Raw genomic sequence first — 24,446 nt, 5'->3', positions numbered from 1 at the left:
AAATGCCTCCATCAGAAAAAAATCACTTCCTATATGTCTTATTTAAAATTTTGGTGATTTTTTTTTCTTAAATTTTTAGGAAATTTTTTTTTCTTTGAAAATTGTTGCTGATTTTTTATTTCTATATATATATTTGGCAATTTATGCTTTTAAATAATGGCAATGGGGTGATTTTTTTTTGGGGGGGGTGTAATTTTTCCTTTACTTTTTAAAAAGAAATTGCAAATTCATAAGGAAAACATTTGAACCTGCATGTTTTGATGGCATGGCATCACCATAAATACAAAAATAATCACAGCCAGAAACAGTAAAAACTGAAATTGTTGGATTTCCAAATTTCCCATGGTCATTGGACACATCATGATTGACAAACGCTTCCTTCAGAAAGAGCACAGAACCAAATCTGAGCTGAAAAATCTGATATTTCAACAAAATCACTTTATTTTACATCTCATTTAAAATCTGGGCAAATATAAACCAGCATGAATGTCAAGAGTGAAAAACAGGCTTTTTTTTAAAACACCAGGATTTTGTCTTCGACTTTTAATTTTCAAACATCAAAGGGTCACTTTTTAAAGTCTTATAACGCATATCAACTCACTCATATTTGTAGCTTTGGGGAGGGAAAAAAGTCACTCCCCAGCCACGCCCCTCCTCTGGTAAATAAAGAGCCGTCCCTAAGTCACACTGTGTTTATAAAAAAAGACAAAACCTGCATTCAGAGCTGCACAGGGGCTTTAACTGATGTGAAGGAACACATTTTTTATCAAATTTTCGTAATTTTGCAAGTAAATAATTTCATTAAATTTTATATATTTTTATTATTTATTTGTCAATCCATGTAAGGCAGTTGGCAGTTGCAATATGACTTTCACATGAAATTAAGCAAAACAATTGCCAATTATTATAATTGTACAATTTATAAATTTTTTCACCTCACTCTTTTTAAAAAAATGTCTTAAAGTCATCTTAATACATGGCTATTTCTCCCTTAAATTTTGGAAAAACACAAATTTTACCTGCAGATTGCCACATCCAGCTCACGTTGAAGGCAAAATATGAATCTGCAAAAAAAAAAAAAAAACGCAGTAGCTCCAGTTGTCAGATCGCTCCGCAAAAAGAACAAAATGTCCCTCTGAAATTAAGTCGAGGAAAAGTCTGGGAAATGAAACTGTGCTGAATCTGAACTTGATTCATTTGTGTTCTTATTGTCAAAAATGTTGTCAACTTCCTTTAAAACGGCTCTTACAGGCGTGACCCAGAACTGCGGCCGAGCATGTGGACTTAAACTCTGAGGCATCTGCCGGTAAACAGGCTGTAAACCTAATTCACCTCTCAAGTCTGTGACCCACATCAACCACCGCGGCAGAGATCGAGGACGAGGCACAAAAACAAAAAACACAGTGAAGAAAACAAGTTTAAAAAAATAAAAGGAATAAAGAAAAGAGGGAAGGGAGGAGGAGCAGAGGGGGAATTATCTTACCAGTAGACGAGAGACACCCTATCGAATCGCTCTGCCTCTTGAGGGAGTAATGGCATCCCAAGATGGTCCGAATTAAAAAAAAAAATAAAATAAAACAACCAATCATACACAAACACACTCCAGGGTTATGGCGCCATGAGACAGCAGCGGGTGTTTCGGAGGAGGATGAGAAGAGACGGCGACGGCGGTTCAAACGAGGTCGGTGTGTGTGACCGGAGTGAGGAGGAGAGGGATGGAAATCCGCCTAGACAGGGAGAGACACACGCTTACCTTTACTCACTAATCCATGCTGATACCCGTCCGTCACACACACACACACACACACACACACACACACACACACACAATATAAGCACATGCAAACACACACACACACACACAACATAAGCACATGCTCACAAACGTCACGGGAAACTTTAAACGTTTTTCAGCAGACGACTGCCTCTCTCCAGCTGAAAGATTAGAGCATTATAGTTAAAAACACTGGAAGGAGCTTAAATGTCTCAAAGTGTTGCCTCTTTGGAGAAAAAAGCACCCGCGAAGATAAATCACCTGTAAACATTACGCCGACAAATCTGCAGCGTCGCTTTTTAAAAAGTATCGAGCCACGCAGGCGGCTGAGCTCTGCACAAATTCAAATTTTTATTTAACTGAGTCCACAAAAGGCTGTGAATCATTTGTGAGATTAAAAAGACAGATGGAAAGAAAGAATGAAAAAGAAAGTGAGAGCTGTGCCAGTTTTAGGAGTCAGAGATGTCTCGGCCGATCTTAACCCTTTAACCCTTTGAAAACCTGAGCAAATCGTCTTGATTTCTTTTAAAAACTTGGCAGGAAGGCAATGACCAACTTGACGAGAAAAGACCCAAAAATAAGCAACAAATTAGTAAAAATAGTGAAAAATAAAAACAAATGAGAAAATGACTGAAAAACAACTAATAATAATGATTACATATTATGTAACATTTATGTAATTTTTAAATATTTCTCTCCCTTTCTCATTTTATTTTAATTTTTGGGTTGTTTTCTTGTCAGCTGTGACCAATTTCTTGCAATTTTCTCATTGCCTTTTGCCACATTTTTGAATATAATTTTCACATTTTTTTTTTTTTTTTTGTTTATTTGTTTTTTACTTTACTTTTTTCTTTTATTTTCTGTTTTCCGGTAATTTTCTTGTAACGTCTTATTAATTTCTTGCTAATTTTGGGCCATTTCTTATTAAGTTGCTCGCCACCATGGAATATTTTTGTAAGAAACTGAGCTAATTTTCTTAGGTATCAAAAGGTTAACAAGAGTTCAAAAACTGTACTATACCGATACTATCCTGACTATACTATACCGATACTATACTGATACTATACTATATTACAGATTAGTTTGACAAAAGAGTGCCTTTGGGCTGCAGTTGTTTCAGTTATGTAACCTGATAAACTGGCAGCTGAGTGTGTGTATAAGCTCCAGGATGTGGTCATGTTCTTATTAAGAGCAAACACTCAGTTGCTGGTTTATTAGGTAAACACATCTTAAAGAAATAACCACGTCAGCTGGCAACACCTCACTGTTGTGCTCAACATGAAATGAATCTGCCTGAAGTGTCAAACAGCTGCTGACCGCCTGCAGAAGATTATGATGTTTGTTTATTTACAATTCATAAAAAAGAGCCTCATTCACCCACTTTGTTTGCTTCTCCATAAAGACAGGCAGAGTTCAAAATTTAGTGAGTTTAAAACGCACAAAAAAACACGCTAAAATGGTCCAGATTAAACATCTTTAACGTCACTTCCCTTTTATCCTGTTTATCTTCGCCGCCCGTCGTTTGACAGTACGCTCGTCTCTGAAAGCGCTCCGTTTATCATTTCTTATCTCAGACATCAATATTTACAAGCTCCAGCTCACGTTCTGTGTATCAGACAACTCATTAACCCATTACCCTCTGAGCTTCAGTGGATGTACTGTGCATTAGCTTGAGTACATCCTGAAGAAGCATGCCCAGATTTAACTTTTTATCGGCGGTTAAAAAGAGAATAACATTAACCTATATGTGTTTTCCAAATTTTGCGGGTGTTTATACTCCAAAAGGAAATTTGAAATGAAAGTTTTTTTTCTAACGCGCCCCACCCTGCCTGGAATGAATTAGAATGACCTGTGATTTTTAAAAAAAAATATTAATTGTCTAATTTACAAAAAAAACAACAATCAAGGAAACTATGAATGATTTTTTTAAAAAAAGAAAAAAATACATTATTCTTACCCAGCTGACAACAGTAATTAATGCACTGCATGTACACACACACACACACACACACACACACACACACACACACACACACACACTTACATATATATTAAAGGGACCATGTACAATTTAAACCATTGATGTTGCCATTTGATGCACAGTACCAGATTATGCTCTGTCAAAAGAGTAACATTGGCGATCCAGTGACTTCAAAACTTCCTCTTTTTATTGTACATTTGTACCCAGAAAGAGTTTGACCTGCAGCGTCTCAGCAGTGACGCATCAGAGACGGCAGCGGGCAGGAAAGAGACAGGAAGTGCGACCTGTCACTGACCCAGAAAAACACCACCAACTGATTTCAGACCTGTTTGTCTTGAGATCTGGATCGTTTTAGGTGAACGTGCGTCTCTCCGGTGACTTTAGTAGCTTTAGCTTTAACCATCAGTAGAGACTCAAGTACCTCATTACAATTTTGAGGTACTTGTACTTTACCTGAGTATTTTGATTTTCTGCTACTTTATAGCTTTGCTCCACTACATCTCATATCTAAATGTTGTTCTTTTTATTGCACTACATTTAATTTACAGCCTCAGTTACTTTGCAGATTATGCAATAATAATAATAATAATAATAATAATAGTAATAAAAATAATAATAATAATAATAATAATGACCATTTTGCAACATTGGATTTTTCTTTTTTTTAATTTTCGGAAATATTTTTAACTGTATTTCTGCACTGTTGTATCACTACTCTGACTTGATGTTAAAATATTCCAACCAGCAGCAAATGAGAGGTTAAGGTTTTACATGTAAATAAATATGGTGCAATGTACACAATTTTGTTTTTCTAAAATTAGCTGCTTTGTGGTTTAAGTCATGTAATTTTTAAAAATATATTCTTATTTTTTCCTTATTTGTTGTGCTGACCAGCCCCATCACAGGATTGGATTGGTTGGCACAATTCAAAAATGCTAGAGTTAGTAAAAATAACCCCCAAAAAAAACCCTGAAAACTGCCAATAGAAGCATTAAATTTAATTTGATTTTGAATGTTTAAGTCAAACAAAAAGCACACAACATCAACATTTAACTGAATATCTGCCCATTTTTTTAAAAAACAACATTTTGCTTCAGTTTTTTAGTGGGAATGTTTGATTACTTTTGTAGTTGAACCTTCAAAATAATAATCAGAAACTTACAATATGATTGTTAATATAATTTATAAAAACAATTTTTCGAGCAACAATTAGGCACCTATTTTCTTAAGGCTTAAGGCTTTATTGTCCAGTTTATAACTTGTTTATAACCACTTTTAAAAAATTGTCAGAAACTTAATCAAAAAGTAATCAAATGTAATAAGTTACATTACTTTGTAAGAAGTTACAAATTAATAAAATGGTAACTAGATTTTTGACTAACCTGTAACTTATTACATTTCAAAAGTAGTAATCTTCCTAACACTGGTGGTCCATATATTGCATGTGTATCATCTTAGTCATATTAGGTTTTTTCCTCCCTAAAAATAGAAGCACACCGCTGCTGAAGTTTCTTGAGAAATGAGCTTCACGCAGGATTTTTTTTATCGTCTTTACGTCACTGAACTGTGTGTGCGGGTGTGGTAACACCTCGACGGCTGATGAAAGTCGACCACAGAGGAACGTCCTCCTGCAGGAGACATAAATACACAGACGGAGGTTTATCAACACTTTATGGATGAAATCCCTTCAAACGGCTCACTGGTGAGTTACTCACTCTGTGTAAACGTGTATAACCTGCATGTGTGTGTGTGTGTGTGTGTGTGTGTGTGTGTGTGTGTGTGTGATGGCAAATGGGTTTAATGTTAATTTACTTTTTCTTCAGTATAAAAAACTTTAACGTGAACATGTTAAAAAACACGTAATTAAAGTTTTATACATTTTAAACGCTTTATAGCGTTCATTTTTATACATGAGTTTGACTGATGTAGACAGAATATTTTCTTGCATGTTTTTCTATTATTGTCACTTATGGACATTTTTATTAACATTAAATTCGATTTGTGTGATGTGTTAGTGATTGTTTTTAATGTTCAGCATTTTTAAAATAAAGTTGATTTTTTTTACTAATTAGACAGATGTTTAGTTGCAGCGTAGAGCATCTTTAAATGTAGCAAAAGGCACAAATTTTTTATATAAAAATTTTACACTTTACACACTTAGCATATTATACATGTTTATATAGTTTTTTAAAATATTTTACGTGGAGAAATTAAACTATAATGTATGTAATGTAAATGTAAAAAAAGATTTTTAATCTTAGCTTACTAATTTAACACATTGTAGCATACATTTTTTTTATTTTTTTACACATTTACAGCATAATATACATATTTTATATTTTTAAAATATACATGCTGGTCTGAAATTGAAGCACAATGCTTATATTAATATTTTTGCTTACTTCTTACTTCCATATTTCTATTTCTGTAATTCTGTGCTTCACAGTAATTATTCTGGTTCTAATTATCAGTTATTTGTTTTAGCATTTTTCTAATGGTTTTTAAAATGTTCTGATAATATTAGGAAGGTGCCACTCCACGTTTTGTACAAAATATCATATTTTCTGAGCTGTGGAAAGGTAGAATCAGATCAACAAACACAAACGTTCTCTGATTTGTTTTTTGTTTCTTTCATTCTGCAGGAAAAAGAGGAAGAAGGTGAAAAGAGGAAGTTGCAAATTTCCTGAATCTGGAAACTTTCCTTTGTGTGGTCACTCAGTTATTTTCCTCCAACTTGTTCAACCACCAAACAAAACCACAACTGAACCTGCAAATCACTTTTTTTTAATTATCCTACCGAAATTTGACTCCGATTCATCTGTTCAGGTTACACAAAAGTAAATAACACATTCAGTTTTCCATGATGCTGTCAAAGCAAAACGTCACGATGTTGAACACGTCGACCGCGGTCCCCGGTGGTGGTGGTCGAGGCGGCGGCTGCCCACCAGTTGGCATCCAGTTGGAGGGTTTGATCCTCCCTCCGGTCCTCACCATTGACGTCGTGCTGGGGCTTCTGGGAAACGTGTTGGCGCTGTGGATTTTCTGCTTTAAACTGAAATCCTGGAACCCGAACACGCTGTTCCTCTTCAACCTCGTCATCGCAGACTTCCTGGCCCTCGTCAGTCTGCCGCTGAGGATCGATGCCTTGCTCCGGGGTCACTGGGTGTTTGGAGATGGCATGTGCAGAATCAACCTCTTCCTGATGTTTTCCAACCGCTCGGCCAGCATCGCACTGATGACTGTGGTGGCCATTTACCGATACTTTAAGGTAACCACTGTTCCCGAAAGTTTCGAGGCATTGTTTGTTGAGTGATTCCGAATTCAGCCCAATATGCAGAAAAAAATGCTGCTTAAAAGGTGCCGGAGACAACTCAAATGACTCGTTGAATCACAGCCGGCGTTGATGTTTGTTGGTCTAAAACTGATCTACGACGTTTCTGAGTGCTTCTTCAGGATGTACTCAAGCTGATGTACAGTACACTGAAGCTCGGAGGGTTGAAGCTAATGGGTTAATGAGCCGTTTTAGGAACTCAGGGATGTTAGCGTTCTTATGAGGTCCATTTAGCCTCCTTTTACGTATGAAATAAAGGCTTTCATTTCAAATGTCGAAAACTTCACTGCCCACATATCTTCTGTGCATTCGTGCGTTTACGGGCATGTTTACATTCAAAGTCAAAGCAAAGACGCAGGCAGGTGCGAATTTGGGACGGACGGTACGATGGACGCGAAGGACGCAATGCGATGGGCATGAAAATGTGTATTTTGCCACTTCACGCAAGTTGAAATTTTTCACCCTGAGCGAAAATATCGTGTGAGGCGGTGTTGCGATGGTCTGTCAGTTGAGATGGACACGTTTTTGCATCCATCGAGCTACTCGACTCGAATTTGCGTCTTTGTGTTCAACCGTATAACGGTATAACATCCGCTCTAAATGATGTGAAATGTTCTGCCATCGTTGTGCTCTTGTTCCAGGTGTGTCACCCTCACCACCGCTTCAACCGTATGACGAAGCGCCAGGCGGTGTTCGTGTCGCTGTTCGTGTGGCTGCTGGTGATCAGCCCTCGAGTTCCCATGTTGGCCTACAACCACATCAAGGGCAGCGGCGAACGCACCCAGTGCTTCTTCTTCACCTCGTACAAAGAGGCGTCGCGGGCCATCATCATCCTGGTGGGCATGCACCGCATCCTGACGGTGCTGGAGTTCGTCGTCCCGATGGCCATGCTGCTCTTCTGCTCCGTGCGGATCTTCAGCTTCCTGCGGGGGCGGCAGATGGGGAACCCGGGCAAGATGCGCAAGGCGATGCGAGTGTGCGTCGCCATCGTGGCAGTGTTCATGGTGTGCTTCCTGCCCACCACCATAACCACCATCGGGCTGTGGGTCAACCGCTCGTTCTTCCCGGCGGACTGCGCCTCCTTCTACACCTTCACGCAGCTCACCATCGTGTCTCTGGGGCTCAACTTCCTCAACTCGGCCCTGGACCCCATCGTCTACGTCTTCTCCAGCTCCATGTTCAGGAAGGCGCTCTGCAGCTCGCTGCCCCGCGCCCTGCGCTGCGGACAGCACGCAGCCGAGGACGAGAACACGGCGTCCTCATCGGGGACTCAGTCCACCACCCAGCAGGAGCTGAAGTCCATGGGGGCGGACAGAGGGAGCGAGGCCATGTGATGAGCTGCTCCTCCGATAAAGACTGCAGCGCTGAGAAGAGCCGATTCATCCGAGTTTTGTTTGTTTACTTCGTGTTTATCGATGCTGTTGACGCTTTGTTTACATCCGTGTATATTTTTTCAGTTGTAATATTTTCTTCAACCCTTTAACACCTAAATCGACATCTAATTTCCTTTACTGCGATCAAACCTTTCAAGAGCGTTCAAATATTAGTAAAAGGTGATTTTTAAAAAAATAAATTTAAACAAGTTAGGGGGAAACATCCAGAAAACTTGATTTTTAATTCCTATACTTATATATCAAAAATAATGCTCCAGAAAAAAAAATATAGCTAATCTTAATGTTATTTTCTTATGATTGTCTTCTCTTGTTTTTTACCTTTTTTATTTCATTTTTTATTATTATTATTTATAATTTTTTGTGCTCATTCTCAGGTATTTTTCTTGTAAATTTTTACTAATACCTTGCTAATTTTGGGGCCATTTCTTGCTAAGCTGTTCATCGCCTTCTTCCCATGTTATTGAAAGAAATCAAGCCAACTTTACTCAGCTTTTAAAGGGTTAATGCATGTGGATTTTATTCTTTTTTATATATTGTTCCACTTTAACCCATGATTTGCCCCAAAACGTTCCCCTCAAGTCGGAAATTCAGAAAAAGCTACACTTTCTCAAAGTTTGAAAAAAATCTGATCATGAAGTATTGATTTATTAGAAAATTATCCCCCCCAAAAATAGAGAAAAATGTTCATAAAACTGTAATTTTATATTAAAATTATGTTTTAGAAAAAAAAAATTCAGCACTTTTTTAAAGGTTACTTTTTGTTTGTTTTTGTTTTTCACATTTTTGTATGTATATTATTTATGATTTGGCTCATTTTCAGATTATTTTCTTTAATTTTTTTTCTTCTTTTTTTAAATTTCATGCTCATTTTTGGGCTGTGTGTTTTGCTCAGCTTTCATTGGGTTTAAATGAGATCCAAAGAAAATTCTCCCAAAAAAAAGCCTCAATTTTCTCAAAGAAAGTCAAATGTAATGGCAACAAAGCAAACTCTGATGCAGTTTTTATTAAAACTGTACTCACGCGGTGTCCTGCCAGCTGGAGATGGATGATGTGCACCATCTAGTGGACAGATCATCAGCTGATCTTTTCGTATCTGATGTCTTTCGTGTTGAAGCAGTTTGACAGCATGTTGATGCTCCAGCAGATTTTGGGAGGATGTGACGGCAGCCTCACATCACATGAACGCAGACAGCCAGGACTGCTGCAGGACACTCTCAGTTTTTCTCTAATTTGATCTTTAAATGAACTGAAGGTCTGAAGTCTAATGTGGATCTGCTGCTTCCCCACGCTGCCTTGCTCAGGCCGCGGCCCAGTAAACATCCTGTCTTTTTCTAAACATTTTTCCTTGACGTCAATAGAAAACGTCTTCAGGTTGACTGCACTGATACTGAAACATGTAAATATGTGTATTTTATTGACGTGGGTCTGCTGCGGTGAATATACAGTTTTTACCAAAGATGGATTTCTGAAAGAGCATCTTGGAAAGTTGGGCCCTGTGTGTTCATACCCATACAGGTGTTATAGAAAACCGACAGTGCTGTGAAAATTTTGCTCCATTAATCCTGTTGGAAAAAATATTTAAAAACATGAAAGACCTTAAGAAGAAATTACCCAAATTTATATAAATAATAATAATAATAATAACAATAATAATAATAATAATAATAATACATGAAAATTCCCGAAAAATAAAAAAGGGGTGGTTAAAAAAAATGAAATTACATGAAAAATGCTTAAAATGTATAGTTCTGTGGGAAAAAATCCATATATATTTATGATATTTAAAAGCAGATTTCCCTGAACAGTTTTTCCCCTACCTTTCCAATCTGAATCAAAATAAACATCTATTTTGGATGTTTTCTGTCCACTAGTCTAAGAGGACATGTGATGGAGGCAAAATAGCCCAAAATCTCAAAATTAACATATGTAGCTGTACAATATTGTATACAAGTAAAGTTAAAACCACCAGTCCACCTTCATGTTAACAGAAAACAATATAAGTTGAACGAAAAATGAAGGAAAAGTACTTTTTACATTTTAAACTAATTTCAAGGTGGAGCACCTGAATGCAGCATCAAATATTCATCTGTGTCTGTGGTGCGTTCAGGTGCAGTGCAGGTTGCTGTTGTTGTTCTCTCTCTCTCTCTCTCTCTCTCTCTCTCTCTCTCTCTCTCTCTCTCTCTGTGTGCGCGCGCGCGCGTTTTCACACACTGCAAACGTGCGCAGACTCAGAGCACAGCGCACCGTGCTGCACGCAGAAAAGTGCCGTCTGCAGAGCGCACGGGTCCGGGGTGCGTTCGATTTCTCCCCCTGATCACACGATATAGCAACACGGAGCAGAGCTCACCAAAAGAGCAACTGCTTTGTATTATATTTCTGTTGCAGTAACACTTTTACATTTTATTAAAAAAAACGCAAGGAGAGCCAACCCAATATAGGACTACAACTGTTATTGTTTATTTTCATATATTTTTTAGGATGTACCTAACTGTACATATCTTTTTTTTTCTCAATATTGTGTTGCAGAGTTTCGCACATATTTTTACTTAAAAACATTTTTTCTACAGCTACTCGATGCTTATCTAATGGACTACCTACAATGCAACAAAGTTTCCCCTCAGAAAAAGTATTTCAGATTTCTGGTAAAAGAATATGTCGATTATCTAAGACTTATACTGAATACATTTTAAAAATTTATATTCATTAATTGGTTTCTATAAATAATCTAAATCTGAAAAATGACTAAAGTTATTAAATAAATAATGTGCTGTAAAAAATACCATATTTACTCCTGGGATGTGATGCAGCGCTCTATGAATAAAAGGTGTTATTATTGTTGTTATTATATAATTAGAAGTCTTATAAACAGTTTCTGTTCTGATCCTAAATTTCATTCTGACTCTGTCTCAGCAGCTCCACCCGGGCGGGCGGACCCTGTGATTAAATGACGCCCTCCTCGGTGTTGTTTCGGGGCGGAGGGGGTGGCTGTTCCGTGTGTCGGCGCTCCCTCCCTCCGCCAGCAGGTTCATCTCTCCGCTCCGTGTTTCAACATCCGTGTGAGCGTCCTCCACCTCCCCGCCGCTCCTTCTCTGCATCCTCCCCGCAGAGCCGCTCCTGCAGGCGGAGGAGGAGGCCGATGGAGGACCGGAGCGTGCCCGCCTGTCAGCCCGGGATGATTCACTGCGGCGGCGGCCAATAAACGGATCTAATATTCCCATCATATCCCAATAAGAGCCGCGGGCTCTCCCAGCGTGTCTGCGGTGCTCCACAGTGAGTTTACACCGGGCCTTTTGTTTTTATTCAGCCTTTCTCTTATTGTATTTCCGCAATTAAACGTTTCCATCAGATTTACTGCAGTTTTTTTGTACTAATTGCATGATGTTGAAGGTTTTTTGGTGTATTAATCCCCCTCCATGTCTGAATTCTGGTATTTTCCTTATCTCCTCTGCAATCACAGCCGTCCAATAATATCTCAAAACACTCGTAACCGTCCAGTAACATAAAAACACCCCTATAATATAATGTAATGTGTTTTGTTTAAACCTTGCGTGATCCATATTGTGCTTTTCACTGCTCATTCCTAAAATACACCTGTAATATGTCGACAGGCGCGCACAGTGTTATTATATAAGCTGAATGTTGTATTCCACACCTGTTCACTATTATCGGACCATATTCTGAGGTTTTCTGCCTCTATTAAATATCAGTTATATAAGAAATAGAGAGCCACTACATGTACTGAAGTACTGTTGCACGTTATTTATATTTTATATATTTTAACACTTTACACCTGCCTTGCAACCTTTGAAACCTCAGAAAATTGTTAAATTCCTTTTGAAAATGTGGGGGAAAAACACAATGAACAACTAACAATCTCCCTTAAATTGCAAAAAAAAAAAAAAAAGAATAAATAATTAGTTAAAGGGGACAAATAATGCTAACAAATATAAATTATCAAACAAAACAAAATAAAAAACACTGAAAAATGTCTAGAAAACTACATTCATAATTCTTGTAATTATATTATTATTTTCATCTGTGTTTGTATGTCACTTTGCTTTTACCTTTTTTTTTTTTTTACATAACTGTTATTGTTTTAATGTTTATGCAAAAAATGCATAGAATTGTTTGAAATGATTTCAGTGTGTGTATAAGTACTTTTTGAACATTTTTTCCAGCACATGTCAACAATATCATGATAACATCAGTAAGCATGAAAATTTTGTTGACAATAATTGTGATAAAGAAATTTCATACTGTTACGTTTCTAGAATCGTTGTTGTTGTTATTATCATTATTATTATTATTAGAATTATTATTATTATTGTCTTATTTATATACCTCTTCTTTTACTATTTTTGTATATGATTGTGGTTGTAACTGTCTTTTTTCAATACGTTCGTATCCTTCTATTGTTGCGTAACCTAAGACAGCAGCTTGTTGTTTTAATACTCCAGAGGTGGAATTTGTTATCTTTGGACAGATCCAGGCTCACTGTTTCCCCTGTTTCCAGTCCAGAGCTGTAACAGTATGAAATGTTCATGTCACAACTATGTGGTTCAGAATTATCGGGGTTATTGATGTTATCACGATATTGTTTTCTCCAGGTTTCCAGTCTCAAGCTGAGCGTCTCGCAGCTCTACCTTCGTATTTTCTGCACAGACATGAGAGTGGCATCAATCTGAACATCTGATTCTCAGTAATAATTCATAATGTCAAACTGATTCTTTAATATTTGAGTGTTTCTCCTGTCCCTGCAGGGTAGCGGAGCTCATCGTGCTGCATGGCCTCCGTGGCTGCAGGTTTCTGGGGTTCTGCCGCCTGCTGCTCGCACTCCAAACTCTCCAGAACCGGCAGTCTGAAACCGAGGAGAGGCCGCTCCCCGCCATCCATGTCGTCCAGCCGGAGATGTTCGGGCGTGTCCGGCCTGGCGGGCGGAGCGGTGTCCCCGGGGCCCGTGGTGGCGGAGGTGGTGGAGCCTGGCGGGGAGGCCAAGAGGGAGCTGTTCGAGGCGTGTCGGAGCGGAGACCTGGAGCAAGTTCGTAAACTGGTGACGGCCGAGAACGTGAACAGCCGGGACACGGCGGGGAGGAAGTCCACGCCGCTGCACTTTGCTGCAGGTGAGACACGCCGGTGATGTCATACAAATCTTTGTCTACATCTGTTTCGACTTTTCTGCTGACTCTCATTCACGTCTGGTGTAAATATCCGACAAAATCCAAAATTCAGTAAAATCATCTGTGATCCTGATGACAACATAAAACTCCGTTTCTATGCCGACGACATGCTCCTCTCTCTGTCAGAACTCCTCTCTGAACTCGTTTAAAATTATTTCAGATTTTGGAAAGATGTCAAAAACATGGATGATAAAGTCTTATGTTAGTGACAAGGTATGCCTCTAATCATTTAAAACTTTTTATAGTTGACAGGGAACAAGTCCACGTTTAGACTAACGGGGCATACCCACCAAACGCGATAAAAATTATTTCATCGCGCCTCAAATGAAATCGCGTCGCGCTGGACGCTCCAGTTTTGACGCTCGTACAAAAACCCCAAAATGGGACTCGACGCGCGACGAAATCGCGCCGCGCGTTGAGCCCGCCCAAACAACAACATTTCTTCCGCCATTTCATTCTCTTGTTGACGATCGCTGCACCGCACCTGCTCTGGAGAAGTTCCCAGCGCCATCTGCGGGCTAGGCGCCGACGTCGGTTCTGGGTGCATGCTACCCTACGGAGGCGGCGTGAGCTCGGCGAGTTCCACCGTCTCCTGCAACAAGGGACAGGAACTGTCGTACAGCTCTGGGTGAGCGGTGACGGCGATTTATAAGCTGCTCCTCCATTGTTTCTGGCGGTTTGATTAGATTTTGCGAGGGAACACCAGGACGTCCATACGTCAGCACGTCGATGACGATCTCAACGCTGATAGGCTGTCGCGGCGCGTCTTCACGCGACGACGCTGCAAAAGTTCAATTATTTCAACTCGAGCGCAATCGCGTCCATCGCGTCGCCCGGCAAAATGAGGCGTCAAATCGCGTCTTTGCATTGACTTTGTATGTAATCTTGAGGCGCGATCATTTTTAATCGCGTTTGGTGGGTACGCACCGTAGGAAATCAAAGAACAGAAATTTTGTCATTATGTCAAGACTTTTCATTTCATTTCAAACAATAACACCCAGGGTTAGTGCAGTCATAGAAGGACAAAAAATGAAAAGACATGGGATTTGCAAAGAGTAATTTCCAGGCCTGGAGAAGTTTTTGAACACTAAATATACCTTGAAAGTTTTGGAAAAGTTATGGAATTGTGTTTCACAAATCTGTGTAAGAACACATGATTTGTTCAAGGATTGTCGGAAATTTTAAAATCCACCGATAATTTTTGTTTTTACAGTTTATGGCTGTCATTTTGGTGATTTTTAAAGAAACCATGTCCACAGGTTTGGAAGGAAATATTTTATTTAAAAATCACCAAAAATTTTAAAGAAAAAGAAATTACCAACATTTTTTTTCTTAAAAACTGCCCAAAATTTGAGAGGAAAGAAATCACCCAAAATCTTTTTCTTTTTAATTCCCCAAAAATCTTTAAAGAAAAAAAGCAGGATTTTTCTTGTAAAATCACCAAAAAAATGTTAAAGAAATAAAGAAAATGGCCCAAAGTTAGAAAAAAATCTGAGGTAAATAAATACAAAAAATAAATACAAATACAGTCATTTATAGCAGTCGCTAAATTATTTTTAGATAATCTGTTCTAATTTTGTTGTGATTTTATTATTTTTAAGATAATAAATATATTTTTTTAAATCTAATATATAGTAATGAAATTTACTGATAAGAGTATTGATGGTTGTTTCAGAGGATGTTTGGTTTTTAAAGTTTGACATAGAGAAAAATCATCGTTATCTTCATGGAAATTAAGTGTTAAACACGTGTGTGAACTGTGAATGCTGAAATACATTTTTAAGGAGTTTGATAGATGAATAAAGTCCTGATGTTTGCTCTTAGTGCTTCTGTAACTTGATGGTGGTTAAATGTTGACAGAGCTTCCTCCTTGTAAAGCCCGGCGAGTCGCTGCGGCGCTCTGCTTTACTGTAAATTTACTGAATAATTTATTATCATAAAACAAAACGAGACACAAAGACGTCTGAGGGCTCCGGCAGAATATGAATAATGAACCACCACGTTTATAAATGATTTGTGACTTCTGAGAATTATCCGGTTGACTCCGTCTGTGTCCTCAGGTTTCGGCCGTAAAGACGTCGTGGACTTCCTCCTCCAGAACGGAGCCAACGTCCACGCCAGGGACGACGGCGGGCTGATATCCCTCCACAACGCCTGCTCCTTTGGGCACGCCGAGGTACAGAGCCCCACCTCCAAACCTCTGCTGTGAAATGATGGATTTTCTCTTTAATTTTCAAACAGATTTATAGTACTGTGTCCTGCTGATTACTTTTGTTTGTTTGTTTTTTGTTGTTGTTGTTTTGTAGGTGGTGAGCCTGCTGCTTAACCACGGGGCGGACGCTAACGCCAGAGACAACTGGAACTACACGCCACTTCACGAGGCGGCCATCAAGGGCAAGATTGACGTGTGCATAGGTACAAATCTATCAATCAATCGATCAATTAGACTTTATAGTGTAGCTCTTTTTTTAACAAACAAGCTGTAACACAAAGTGTTTCATACACACACACACACACACACACACACAAAAGCACATGAATAAAAACAACATTTTGTAATTAAGTAAAGCACAAAAAAATATTAGTACTCATTAAAATCAGAAACTGATGAAACACCAGAGGCAGGATAAAACCTATAATTAGAAAGATAAAAATAAAAAAATAAAAATAAATGGATAAACTGATAATAATAAAAAAATGATAAATATTTAAATAAGAGTTAAATGAAAGGATGACATCAAAAAGGAAAATAATAAATTAGTTAAAAATAATATAGAAAATAGTAAAACTGTGAAACAGAATAAAATGTATAAAAAAATACACAATAATAAAAAAAATAATGATAGTCATAATAACATTAATACACTTTATTCATAGAGCACTTTTCATGCGAGGAATGCAGCTCAAAGTGATTCACAATAAAAAAAGTAACACAAAAATATAATTTTATGTCAGATTTAACGAGTGTGTGAGAGATGTTAGATGTAATTCAGAAACACTGTCTCCATTACATGGTTTGTCCACCAGAGAGCGCTGTTATATTTGTTTTTACAGTGTAAGACATCACTATGTGTATAAGCAGCAAGTCTTTAAAAAATTAAAATTATATATATATATATATATATATATATATATATATATATATATATATATATATATATATATATATATATATATATATATGTATGGAAAATTATTTCCTTTTTTACTTTGGTTGTTTGTTTTGGGTTTTTTTGCAGATTTTTGGGTAATTTTCCTTTTTACAATTTTTTTTTGTGTAATTTCTTCCCAAATTGCTCATTGCCTTCGTCCCTTGTTTTGAATGAACTTAAGTTAATTTTCTCAGTTTTCAAAAGGTTCACATCGGATGTTTGTTGTTTTTCTTTTAACCATCTATAACACAATGGATATATTTCATGTGTTTTCGTGTGTGTGTGTGTGTGTGTGTGTGTGTGTGTGTGTGTGTGTGTAGTGTTGCTGCAGCACGGCGCCGAGCCGACCATCAGGAACACGGACGGTCGAACCGCTCTGGATCTGGCTGAACCGTCCGCCAAAGCGGTTTTGACGGGTGAGCAGCTCGACGTGTCCTGACGATAAAGAGGATGGTCCCCACAGTGATAGAAAAACAAGTACACACTGACAATGACGGCTGATTTTTGTTTGATTTTTATCGTTTTTTAGGTGAATACAGAAAAGATGAGCTGCTGGAAAGTGCACGGTACGTAGTGATTCTTTCTATCCATACGCTGGGAGCAACTGGCATAAACTATTAATTTTATTTTTTTACATGAATGAATGTAGAAAAGAAGCGTCGGAGGAATCAACAGTAAAAGAAATCGTTAATTCGATTTTATTGACGTGTTGCTGATGTCTGAACAGGAGCGGCAACGAGGAGAAGCTGATGGCTCTGCTGACGCCGCTCAACGTCAACTGTCACGCCAGCGATGGGCGAAAGGTAATGACCCGTTTCTGTTTTCTTCGTCCTGGTGAGGCGGTTTGTGCAGGTTAACCCCCGAGTGTCCGCTCTCTCATTTCAGTCGACACCGTTGCACCTGGCAGCCGGATACAACCGCGTGAAGACGGTCCAGCTGTTACTGCAGCACGGGGCTGATGTGCACGCCAAGGACAAGGGGTAAGACGGTCTTTATGGTCTTTGTGGAGACCATTTTCACTCTTTAACCCTTTAAACCCTGGATCGACATCACTCACAAGCCTTTTGCAAACAGTTGAATCTCTGAAAACTGAGCAACCTGGCAAGAAATGCTTCACAAATTACAAAATAAAATGTAAATGAAGACAAATTAGCCTGGGGGGTGTGTGTGTTAGATACAGTTTTATAAATAAATATATATATATATATATATACTAAATATTATGTTACAGAAAAAAGTCTAATATATATTAAAATATATATTTATATATCTGTGTTTCAGGGATCTGGTTCCTCTTCATAACGCCTGTTCGTACGGTCACTATGAGGTCACCGAGCTGCTGGTGAAGGTGTATTTCTTTTGTTTTATATTCTTTAACTTTCTTTAACTAATATTGCATTCAATCTCTTCACTGTCATTTTTTCGACTAATTTCTGTATTTATTGTATATCTGTTAATCCCTTTATATTTAATGTTTCTGTTTTTTGGTGGGGTTTCCTAATCCAAATTGTGAGCTAACAGATAGAGGTAGGGCTGGGCGATAAAACGATAACGATATCTATCGCGATATCACTCTTCCTCGATTGAAATATGAGACGCAGTCCATTGAATGTCGATAAAACACATTCCAGCCGTGTCCGCTTCGCTCTCATTGTCCGCCGGTGTGTCCGTCCCCGTCGGTGTCTCCAAGTATCCGCTCCGCTCTCATTCTCCGGTTATCAGTATCTTATCGGTCACTAGAAGCTGGAAATTATCGGTTTATCAGTATCGGTTGAAGTAGTCATTATCGATATCACTGGTTATGATGTCTTCACATCTCACTGAGGAGTCAAAGGGAACCTTCAAGCTTGACAGAAATAGTGATTTGATGTATATCGTGATACATATCAATATCGACTGATATAAAAAAAAAATTCATTCAAAACTTTTTTCATTCGTTCCTTAATTTTTCCTTCTGTCAAATATTGTAAAAATACCTGTTGTAAATACCTGTACCTGTATTGTAAAAATACTGTTTGCTGTGACTCTGATTAGATTAGATCAGATAGACTTAATTAATCCTGGTGGAAATTGGAAATGCCAAACAGCTCACAGTAAAAAGAATCACACAAGACAAAAAAACAAGTTAAAAACAAATAGATAAGATAGATAAAAACAAAAATGGATTAAAAAACACAAGTTTAGAAAACACTTAACAACTAAAACCTAAAAATAATAAAAATCAAAAGATCAGAGGATCAATGGTAGAAAAACTCAACAGTTTAAAAGACTCAGAGGATAAAATGCATCAAAAGTGATTCATTCCTGTTCAGATGAGCTTAGTTATGTGCAAAGTGCGATGAATTAAAAAGTAATTCACGGTAAAAGCTCTGTGTTGGTCCAGTGCAAGTGTTTTCTGACCATAAATACGATCAAAATGTGGTTTGATGTCGTGAAAATCTGAAGGATAATAACTTTATTAACACCCTGCTGATGCACCGTGTTAATGGCGTGCACAATAAAGACGGGTAGACGTACACGTGTGACAGTGAAGTTAAAAGCAGAAATCTAAGAGCTATAACACGGTGTTTTTAATGTTTTGTGTCTTTAAACTAATAAAGTGTCCGTGTGTGTGCAGCACGGAGCCTGTGTGAACGCCATGGACCTGTGGCAGTTCACGCCTCTGCATGAAGCGGCCTCCAAGAACCGTGTCGAGGTACGACGCCTCTCTTAAATCCCACTTTACTTTTTTTACTGATGTTGCTAATTACAGCCGCAGCGTGATGAGCTGCGGTCCACGCGGGAGGCGGCGTTCGCAGCAGGGCGCGTCTGAGATGTTTTCAGTCTCATTTTGAAAGCAGCAGGAGTCCGACCTCAGAGCAGCGATCGGAGGCTGCAGGAAGTCCTGAAGAAGGTTTTAATAATTCCTGCTGCACAGTTAATAACACACACCCACACAAATTTCATGTACTTCTACTTTAAAACAAAAAGCTGAATAAAAATTGCAATATTTCCCCCTGAAATACAGCAATTAGTTAACTTTACATGGAAATACTCAAGTAAAGTACAAGTATCTCAGAATTGTACTTGTACTGATAGTGATTCAGATAAGTCCTCAGTCAAAAGTCAGAGTTCTTTATTGTTTTTTTAATATAGCAATATAAGAGCAAAGCATCTCCCACAAAACAAAACTTAAGAGATACTAATAAATAGTGATAAATAAATTAATACTGCTTTAATTATAATTATTATTTTTAATGACCATAATTTCATGTTTGAAATCATGCTACACAGTTATTATATACTTTTTCCAGATAATTTTCTTGTTTTATTATAACGTTGTTTTATTATTATTAATAATAATAATAATGATGATGATTGTTACGGGGGCAATAAAAACACAGAGATACACGTAACACACTGAAAAGGAAAAATATATCTCAATAGGAAAAAACAGGATATTCAGTTTATCCTAAAAGAAAAAAAAAAATTAAAAATAAGCAAGTAAAACAAAAAAGAAACATTTTTTAAAAATAATTTAAAATAAATAGTACATAGACTTCATATAACAAAAGCATTTTTAGCATTTCCTTCTTTCCTTTATTGATTTCAGAAATCAGTAGAAATATAACCTATATGTATGAAAAACAAACACTATTGCATGTGCCTGTTTGTTTGTTTGTTTGTTTGTTATTTGTTTGTTTGTGTGCAGGTGTGCTCTCTGCTGCTCAGTTACGGAGCCGACCCGTCCTTCCTCAACTGTCACAATAAAAGCTCCATCGACCTCGCTCCCACAGCGCAGCTCAAAGAGCAACTGGCCTGTACGTCCTCTTTATCTACAGTCTTTATTATTGTAGTGTCACATTTTTTGTTGCGTAACTGTATGTTTTACGTGTGTTTACATCTCTTAAACTAAGCTCTTTCTCCAAAAGACGACAACTCTCCTAACAGAGTGTTAGACTCACCCGACTCTCTGAAGAATTTAAAAAACGATATTCTTCTGGTTTTCTTCCTCAAATCATTGTGGTTATTGTTCTTGTAGGAACGGAAATTCACCTGATACAAACATCACACTACAGACTACAGCGAGGCTAAAAATATGACGCCAGTGATGTTTTTCAAAACAACTTGGCACTTTGGGGCTTCAGGACCCTTTGGATGAGCAGTATGGAGACATTTTGCGGTTTTATTTTGTATTTTTAACGTTTGAATCCTGGTCTCCGCAGTGTTTTGTCGGCTATAAAACCTCCCCCGACTTTCCGTCCGCTTAAGGGGGACGAGATAACGATTGAATTTTCATTTTTAGGTGACCTGTCTCTTTAAAGTCACACCTTAGTCTAAAAATCTACAAACGCCTCGAGACAGTCATCGGGCTTCACTCTTACAGTGCGATCTTAAATATTTCCCTCTTGTGCCGTGTTCATATCGTTGTCTCTGCTCTCCGACTCCGCCCTCCTGACAGATGAGTTCAGAGGTCACAGCCTGCTGCAGGCCGCCCGGGAGGCCGACGTGCTGCGAGTCAAGAAGCACCTGAGTCTGGAGAGCCTCAGCTTCAAACACCCGCACACCCAGGAGACGGCGCTGGTAACACTCGAACACACTCACACACAATCGAACACACTCGCACACACTCGTACACACTCATACACACTCGCACACACTCATACACACTCGCACACACTCATACACACTCATACACACTCACACACACTCGTACACGCTCACACACTTGTCCACACTTGTACACGCTCACACACACTCGTACACACTCACACACACTCGAACATACTCACACATGCTCACACACACTCGTACACACTGCATGACAGAGACGCAGTAGGATGAAATCTGGATCCGTCTCAGCTGTTTATTGTTCCACCTTCATATTACTGTTAATTTTAAAGTAATCAGTTCTGTAGTAAGGATCAGGACAGCACTCCAATTATGACTTTTTTATTGCTACATTTTGGGCCAGACGGCCCCCTTCAGTGGATTTAACAATATTACATAGGAAGCAAACATGAATAATAATAACAATAATAATAACAATAATAATAATAATAATTTGTATACTGGATAAATTAAAAAATACAATTTATTTAGAAAAATGCAAAAGAAATCTCCTCATTCAGCCCATTAGGAATGAGCATGTCCAGTGGTCAGTTCTTAAATGATAAAGCTAATAAAATAAAAGCCTCCGTCGCACTGAGAACAAACTAATATGTAAATGTGTGTGTGTTCGAACACCTCAGCATTGTGCGTCTGCCTCTCCGTACCCGAAGAGGAAACAAGTGTGTGAACTTCTGCTGAGGAAGGGCGCCAACGTCAACGAGAAGACGAAAGAGTGAGTATACTGACCAGTCTGGGGTTCGTTTTAAAGATTTTCACCCTAAATTACCTGCTTTTTAATAACCTGGATGATGTCACTGCTGCAGCCTGCTGACTCCTCTCCACATCGCATCGGAGAAATCCCACAACGACGTCATCGAGGTGCTGGTCAAACATGAAGCCAAGGTGAGCGACCAGACATGCTGAAATGTTGGTTTTGATTTGTTGTTTTAACTCTTAGGGCCCGCTTAGATACTACGCACACTCGTATCGCTCTGTACATAAAATGCACCTCTCAAACTCAAGCTTTAAAGAAATATAAAACTTCAATACAAGTCCTGTTTTTCTGCTCTGATGGCTGTGGGATCAAAAATGTCAGTTTGAATGGGTTTCAATGGAGCATTTTTTACCTGAACAGTCTGAATGTAACTATTTAGTTTCCACAGTGTATTTTAGACTTATTGTAGGAGCTGAGCTGCAAATTCACTGATTAAACAAAAAATCTAGCCAAAATGAACGCCTTCTGCATGAACCCAGCCAAAATTATCAAAAAATGAAGCGTGAAAAGTGTGTAAAGTGCACCAAACGGTCCCTGAGGGTTAAAGTCTGTCAGCACCAAAAACTGAATTTATTTTAAATTATTTTTTGTTGCATTTAAAGTAATTTGATAAATGAATACTACATTGTGAGATGATGAGGCTAACTTCCTTTGCAGGTGAATGTGGTGGATCATCTCGGCCAGACGGCGCTGCATCGAGCCGCCCGCTGCGGACACCTGCAGACCTGCAGACTGCTGCTGAGCGCCGGCTGCGACCCGCTGCTCACGTCGCTGCAGGGACTGTCGGCGTCGCAGCTCGGCAACGAGAGCGTGCAGGAGATTCTGCAAGGTGCGCCGCTCGTTACGTACAAAATCCAGCAGCTGTGTTTTCCAAAATCATTAGAGCGAGGTTACAGACGTTTACAGGGAGTGCAACAGGAAATGAGATCTGTCAGTTTGGACACGTGCTGTCAGAATCCAGCGCTGCTCCTCTCAAATTATTACAAGCTCTTACAGTCAGGCTGAGAGGGCAGCGATCTGCACGTAAACCCTAATTTGTAAAACTTTATGACGACTCCCGCTGGGGCTCATTTTTAAAACCAAACTGAAACCTTCAGTATGTTTTTTCACGAGCCTCCTGTGTCTCTATATGTACGAACATTAAAGATTTTAGCAGAAATTAGAATTTTCTGTGAGAAATAATTCCTGCTCTCACTTTGCTGCCCTGCAGAGAGCTGGTTATTATTGTTGTTTTATGGTTTTATATTTTGTGTCTGTCAGCAGAGGGAGTCCTGATCGGGAACTCTGAGGTGGACCGACAGCTGCTGGAAGCCTCCAAAACTGGAGATCTGGACGTCGTCAAGGTGAGAGAGATTTAACTCTTTAACAGCCGTGTTTTACCAGTTTTACTGTAGATCCATGAACACTGTAAAACCTGAGAAAATGCCTGAAAATATGACAGTGTTGTATTCAACGTTGAATAAACACTTTTATCAAAAAATTGGAAGAACGAGAACCAACTGAACAAGAAAAGAAAAAAAATAGCCAGAAATTAGTGAAATGTTATAAGAAAATTATCTAAAAATAAGCAAAAGAGAAAAAAAAAGAATTAAAAAAAACAAACATTGGTTTGATTTGTATTAAAGTCGGGGGAAGAGGGCAACAAGCAACTTAAGCAGAAAACTCCCAAAAACATAGCAATAGCAATTACCTAAAAATAAGCACTCAAAAAAAGTAAAAAGAAGAAAAAACAATGTTGCACATTGAAATGTTGAAACTTTAGGTAACTGGCTAAATTTCGTCCAAAACCATGGGAAGACAGCAAAGAGCTATAAAAGAAGAAACAAAACAACAAACAAGATGACCTGAACATGAGCTTAAAAAAATTTAAAAATAAAAACAAGGAAATTACCTGGAAAAAGTGCTTAAAATCAAAATAACTTTGTAGCATTATTTTAAATATTCAATTGATTATAAAGAATAGTATTGGTAATAATAATTATCATTATTATTGAAGTTTTAATTAACTTTCTGAATATGATTTCTTAAAGCCATTCATTTCTTGCAATTTGTGGAACATTTCTCACCAGGTTTCCTTTTTCTCCATTTGTACTCGTATGTAGTTTACACCGTATAACCCAGTGAAATTTCAGGAAGTTCTGAAATATTTCATACCACCCAGGACAGACCATCCCGTGGGGTTAACAGAGAGAATCTGAAGTCATTTTTGAGCAGACAGAAACCTTACTGATGAATGTTACTGCGTCTGATCTCCAGAAGCTTCTCGGTTTGA

General features: G+C 38.3%; 3 protein-coding genes across 7 annotated transcripts in view; 2 read left to right on the top strand and 1 right to left on the bottom strand.

The window, feature by feature from the left end:
• stxbp4 (syntaxin binding protein 4) overlaps nt 1-1,743 on the bottom strand; it is a 56,201-nt gene extending 54,458 nt beyond the window's left edge. Inside the window, exons 1-2 of one of the 4 annotated variants that reach the window (XM_088069922.1) lie at nt 1,484-1,738; nt 1,020-1,064 (exon numbers count right to left, since the gene is read on the bottom strand). Coding sequence is in view for 3 of the 4 variants with exons in the window: in XM_088069923.1 (XP_087926049.1) it covers nt 1,484-1,539 (56 nt within the window). In the remaining variant the exon portion in view is untranslated. Of the gene's footprint in view, nt 1-1,019; nt 1,065-1,483 lie in introns of all 4 variants that reach the window. The other 3 variants (XM_088069923.1, XM_042508466.2, XM_088069924.1) reach the window with 3 other exon arrangements.
• Nucleotides 1,744-5,331: 3,588 nt separating this feature from the next.
• LOC121958939 (hydroxycarboxylic acid receptor 2-like) lies at nt 5,332-8,764 on the top strand. The gene is made up of 3 exons (XM_042508125.2): nt 5,332-5,457; nt 6,398-7,023; nt 7,728-8,764. Exons 2-3 carry the CDS (start codon nt 6,616-6,618, stop codon nt 8,418-8,420), a joined length of 1,101 nt encoding a protein of 366 aa, XP_042364059.2. The 5' UTR covers nt 5,332-5,457; nt 6,398-6,615; the 3' UTR covers nt 8,421-8,764.
• A 154-nt stretch (nt 8,765-8,918) lies between these two features.
• Nucleotides 8,919-24,446, top strand: part of LOC121958654 (poly [ADP-ribose] polymerase tankyrase-2) — a 29,173-nt gene continuing 13,645 nt past the window's right edge. The window contains exons 1-16 of one of the 2 annotated variants that reach the window (XM_088069593.1): nt 8,919-11,750; nt 13,241-13,600; nt 15,718-15,833; nt 15,964-16,072; nt 17,130-17,225; nt 17,339-17,375; nt 17,537-17,612; nt 17,695-17,789; nt 18,091-18,157; nt 19,427-19,504; nt 20,501-20,609; nt 21,251-21,372; nt 22,041-22,132; nt 22,224-22,302; nt 22,832-23,003; nt 23,438-23,517. In XM_088069593.1, coding sequence (XP_087925719.1) covers nt 13,264-13,600; nt 15,718-15,833; nt 15,964-16,072; nt 17,130-17,225; nt 17,339-17,375; nt 17,537-17,612; nt 17,695-17,789; nt 18,091-18,157; nt 19,427-19,504; nt 20,501-20,609; nt 21,251-21,372; nt 22,041-22,132; nt 22,224-22,302; nt 22,832-23,003; nt 23,438-23,517 — 1,665 coding nt within the window. In that variant the 5' untranslated portion in view covers nt 8,919-11,750; nt 13,241-13,263. Of the gene's footprint in view, nt 11,751-13,240; nt 13,601-15,717; nt 15,834-15,963; nt 16,073-17,129; nt 17,226-17,338; nt 17,376-17,536; nt 17,613-17,694; nt 17,790-18,090; nt 18,158-19,426; nt 19,505-20,500; nt 20,610-21,250; nt 21,373-22,040; nt 22,133-22,223; nt 22,303-22,831; nt 23,004-23,434; nt 23,518-24,446 lie in introns of both variants that reach the window. The other variant, XM_088069592.1, reaches the window with a different exon arrangement.

The sequence above is a fragment of the Plectropomus leopardus genome, chromosome 19 (assembly GCF_026936395.1).
Source record: "Plectropomus leopardus strain MGB_pleo_1.0 chromosome 19, ASM2693639v1, whole genome shotgun sequence".
Classification (NCBI taxonomy): Eukaryota; Metazoa; Chordata; class Actinopteri; order Perciformes; family Serranidae; genus Plectropomus; species Plectropomus leopardus.
This window is presented reverse-complemented; position numbering and strand designations above follow the sequence as displayed.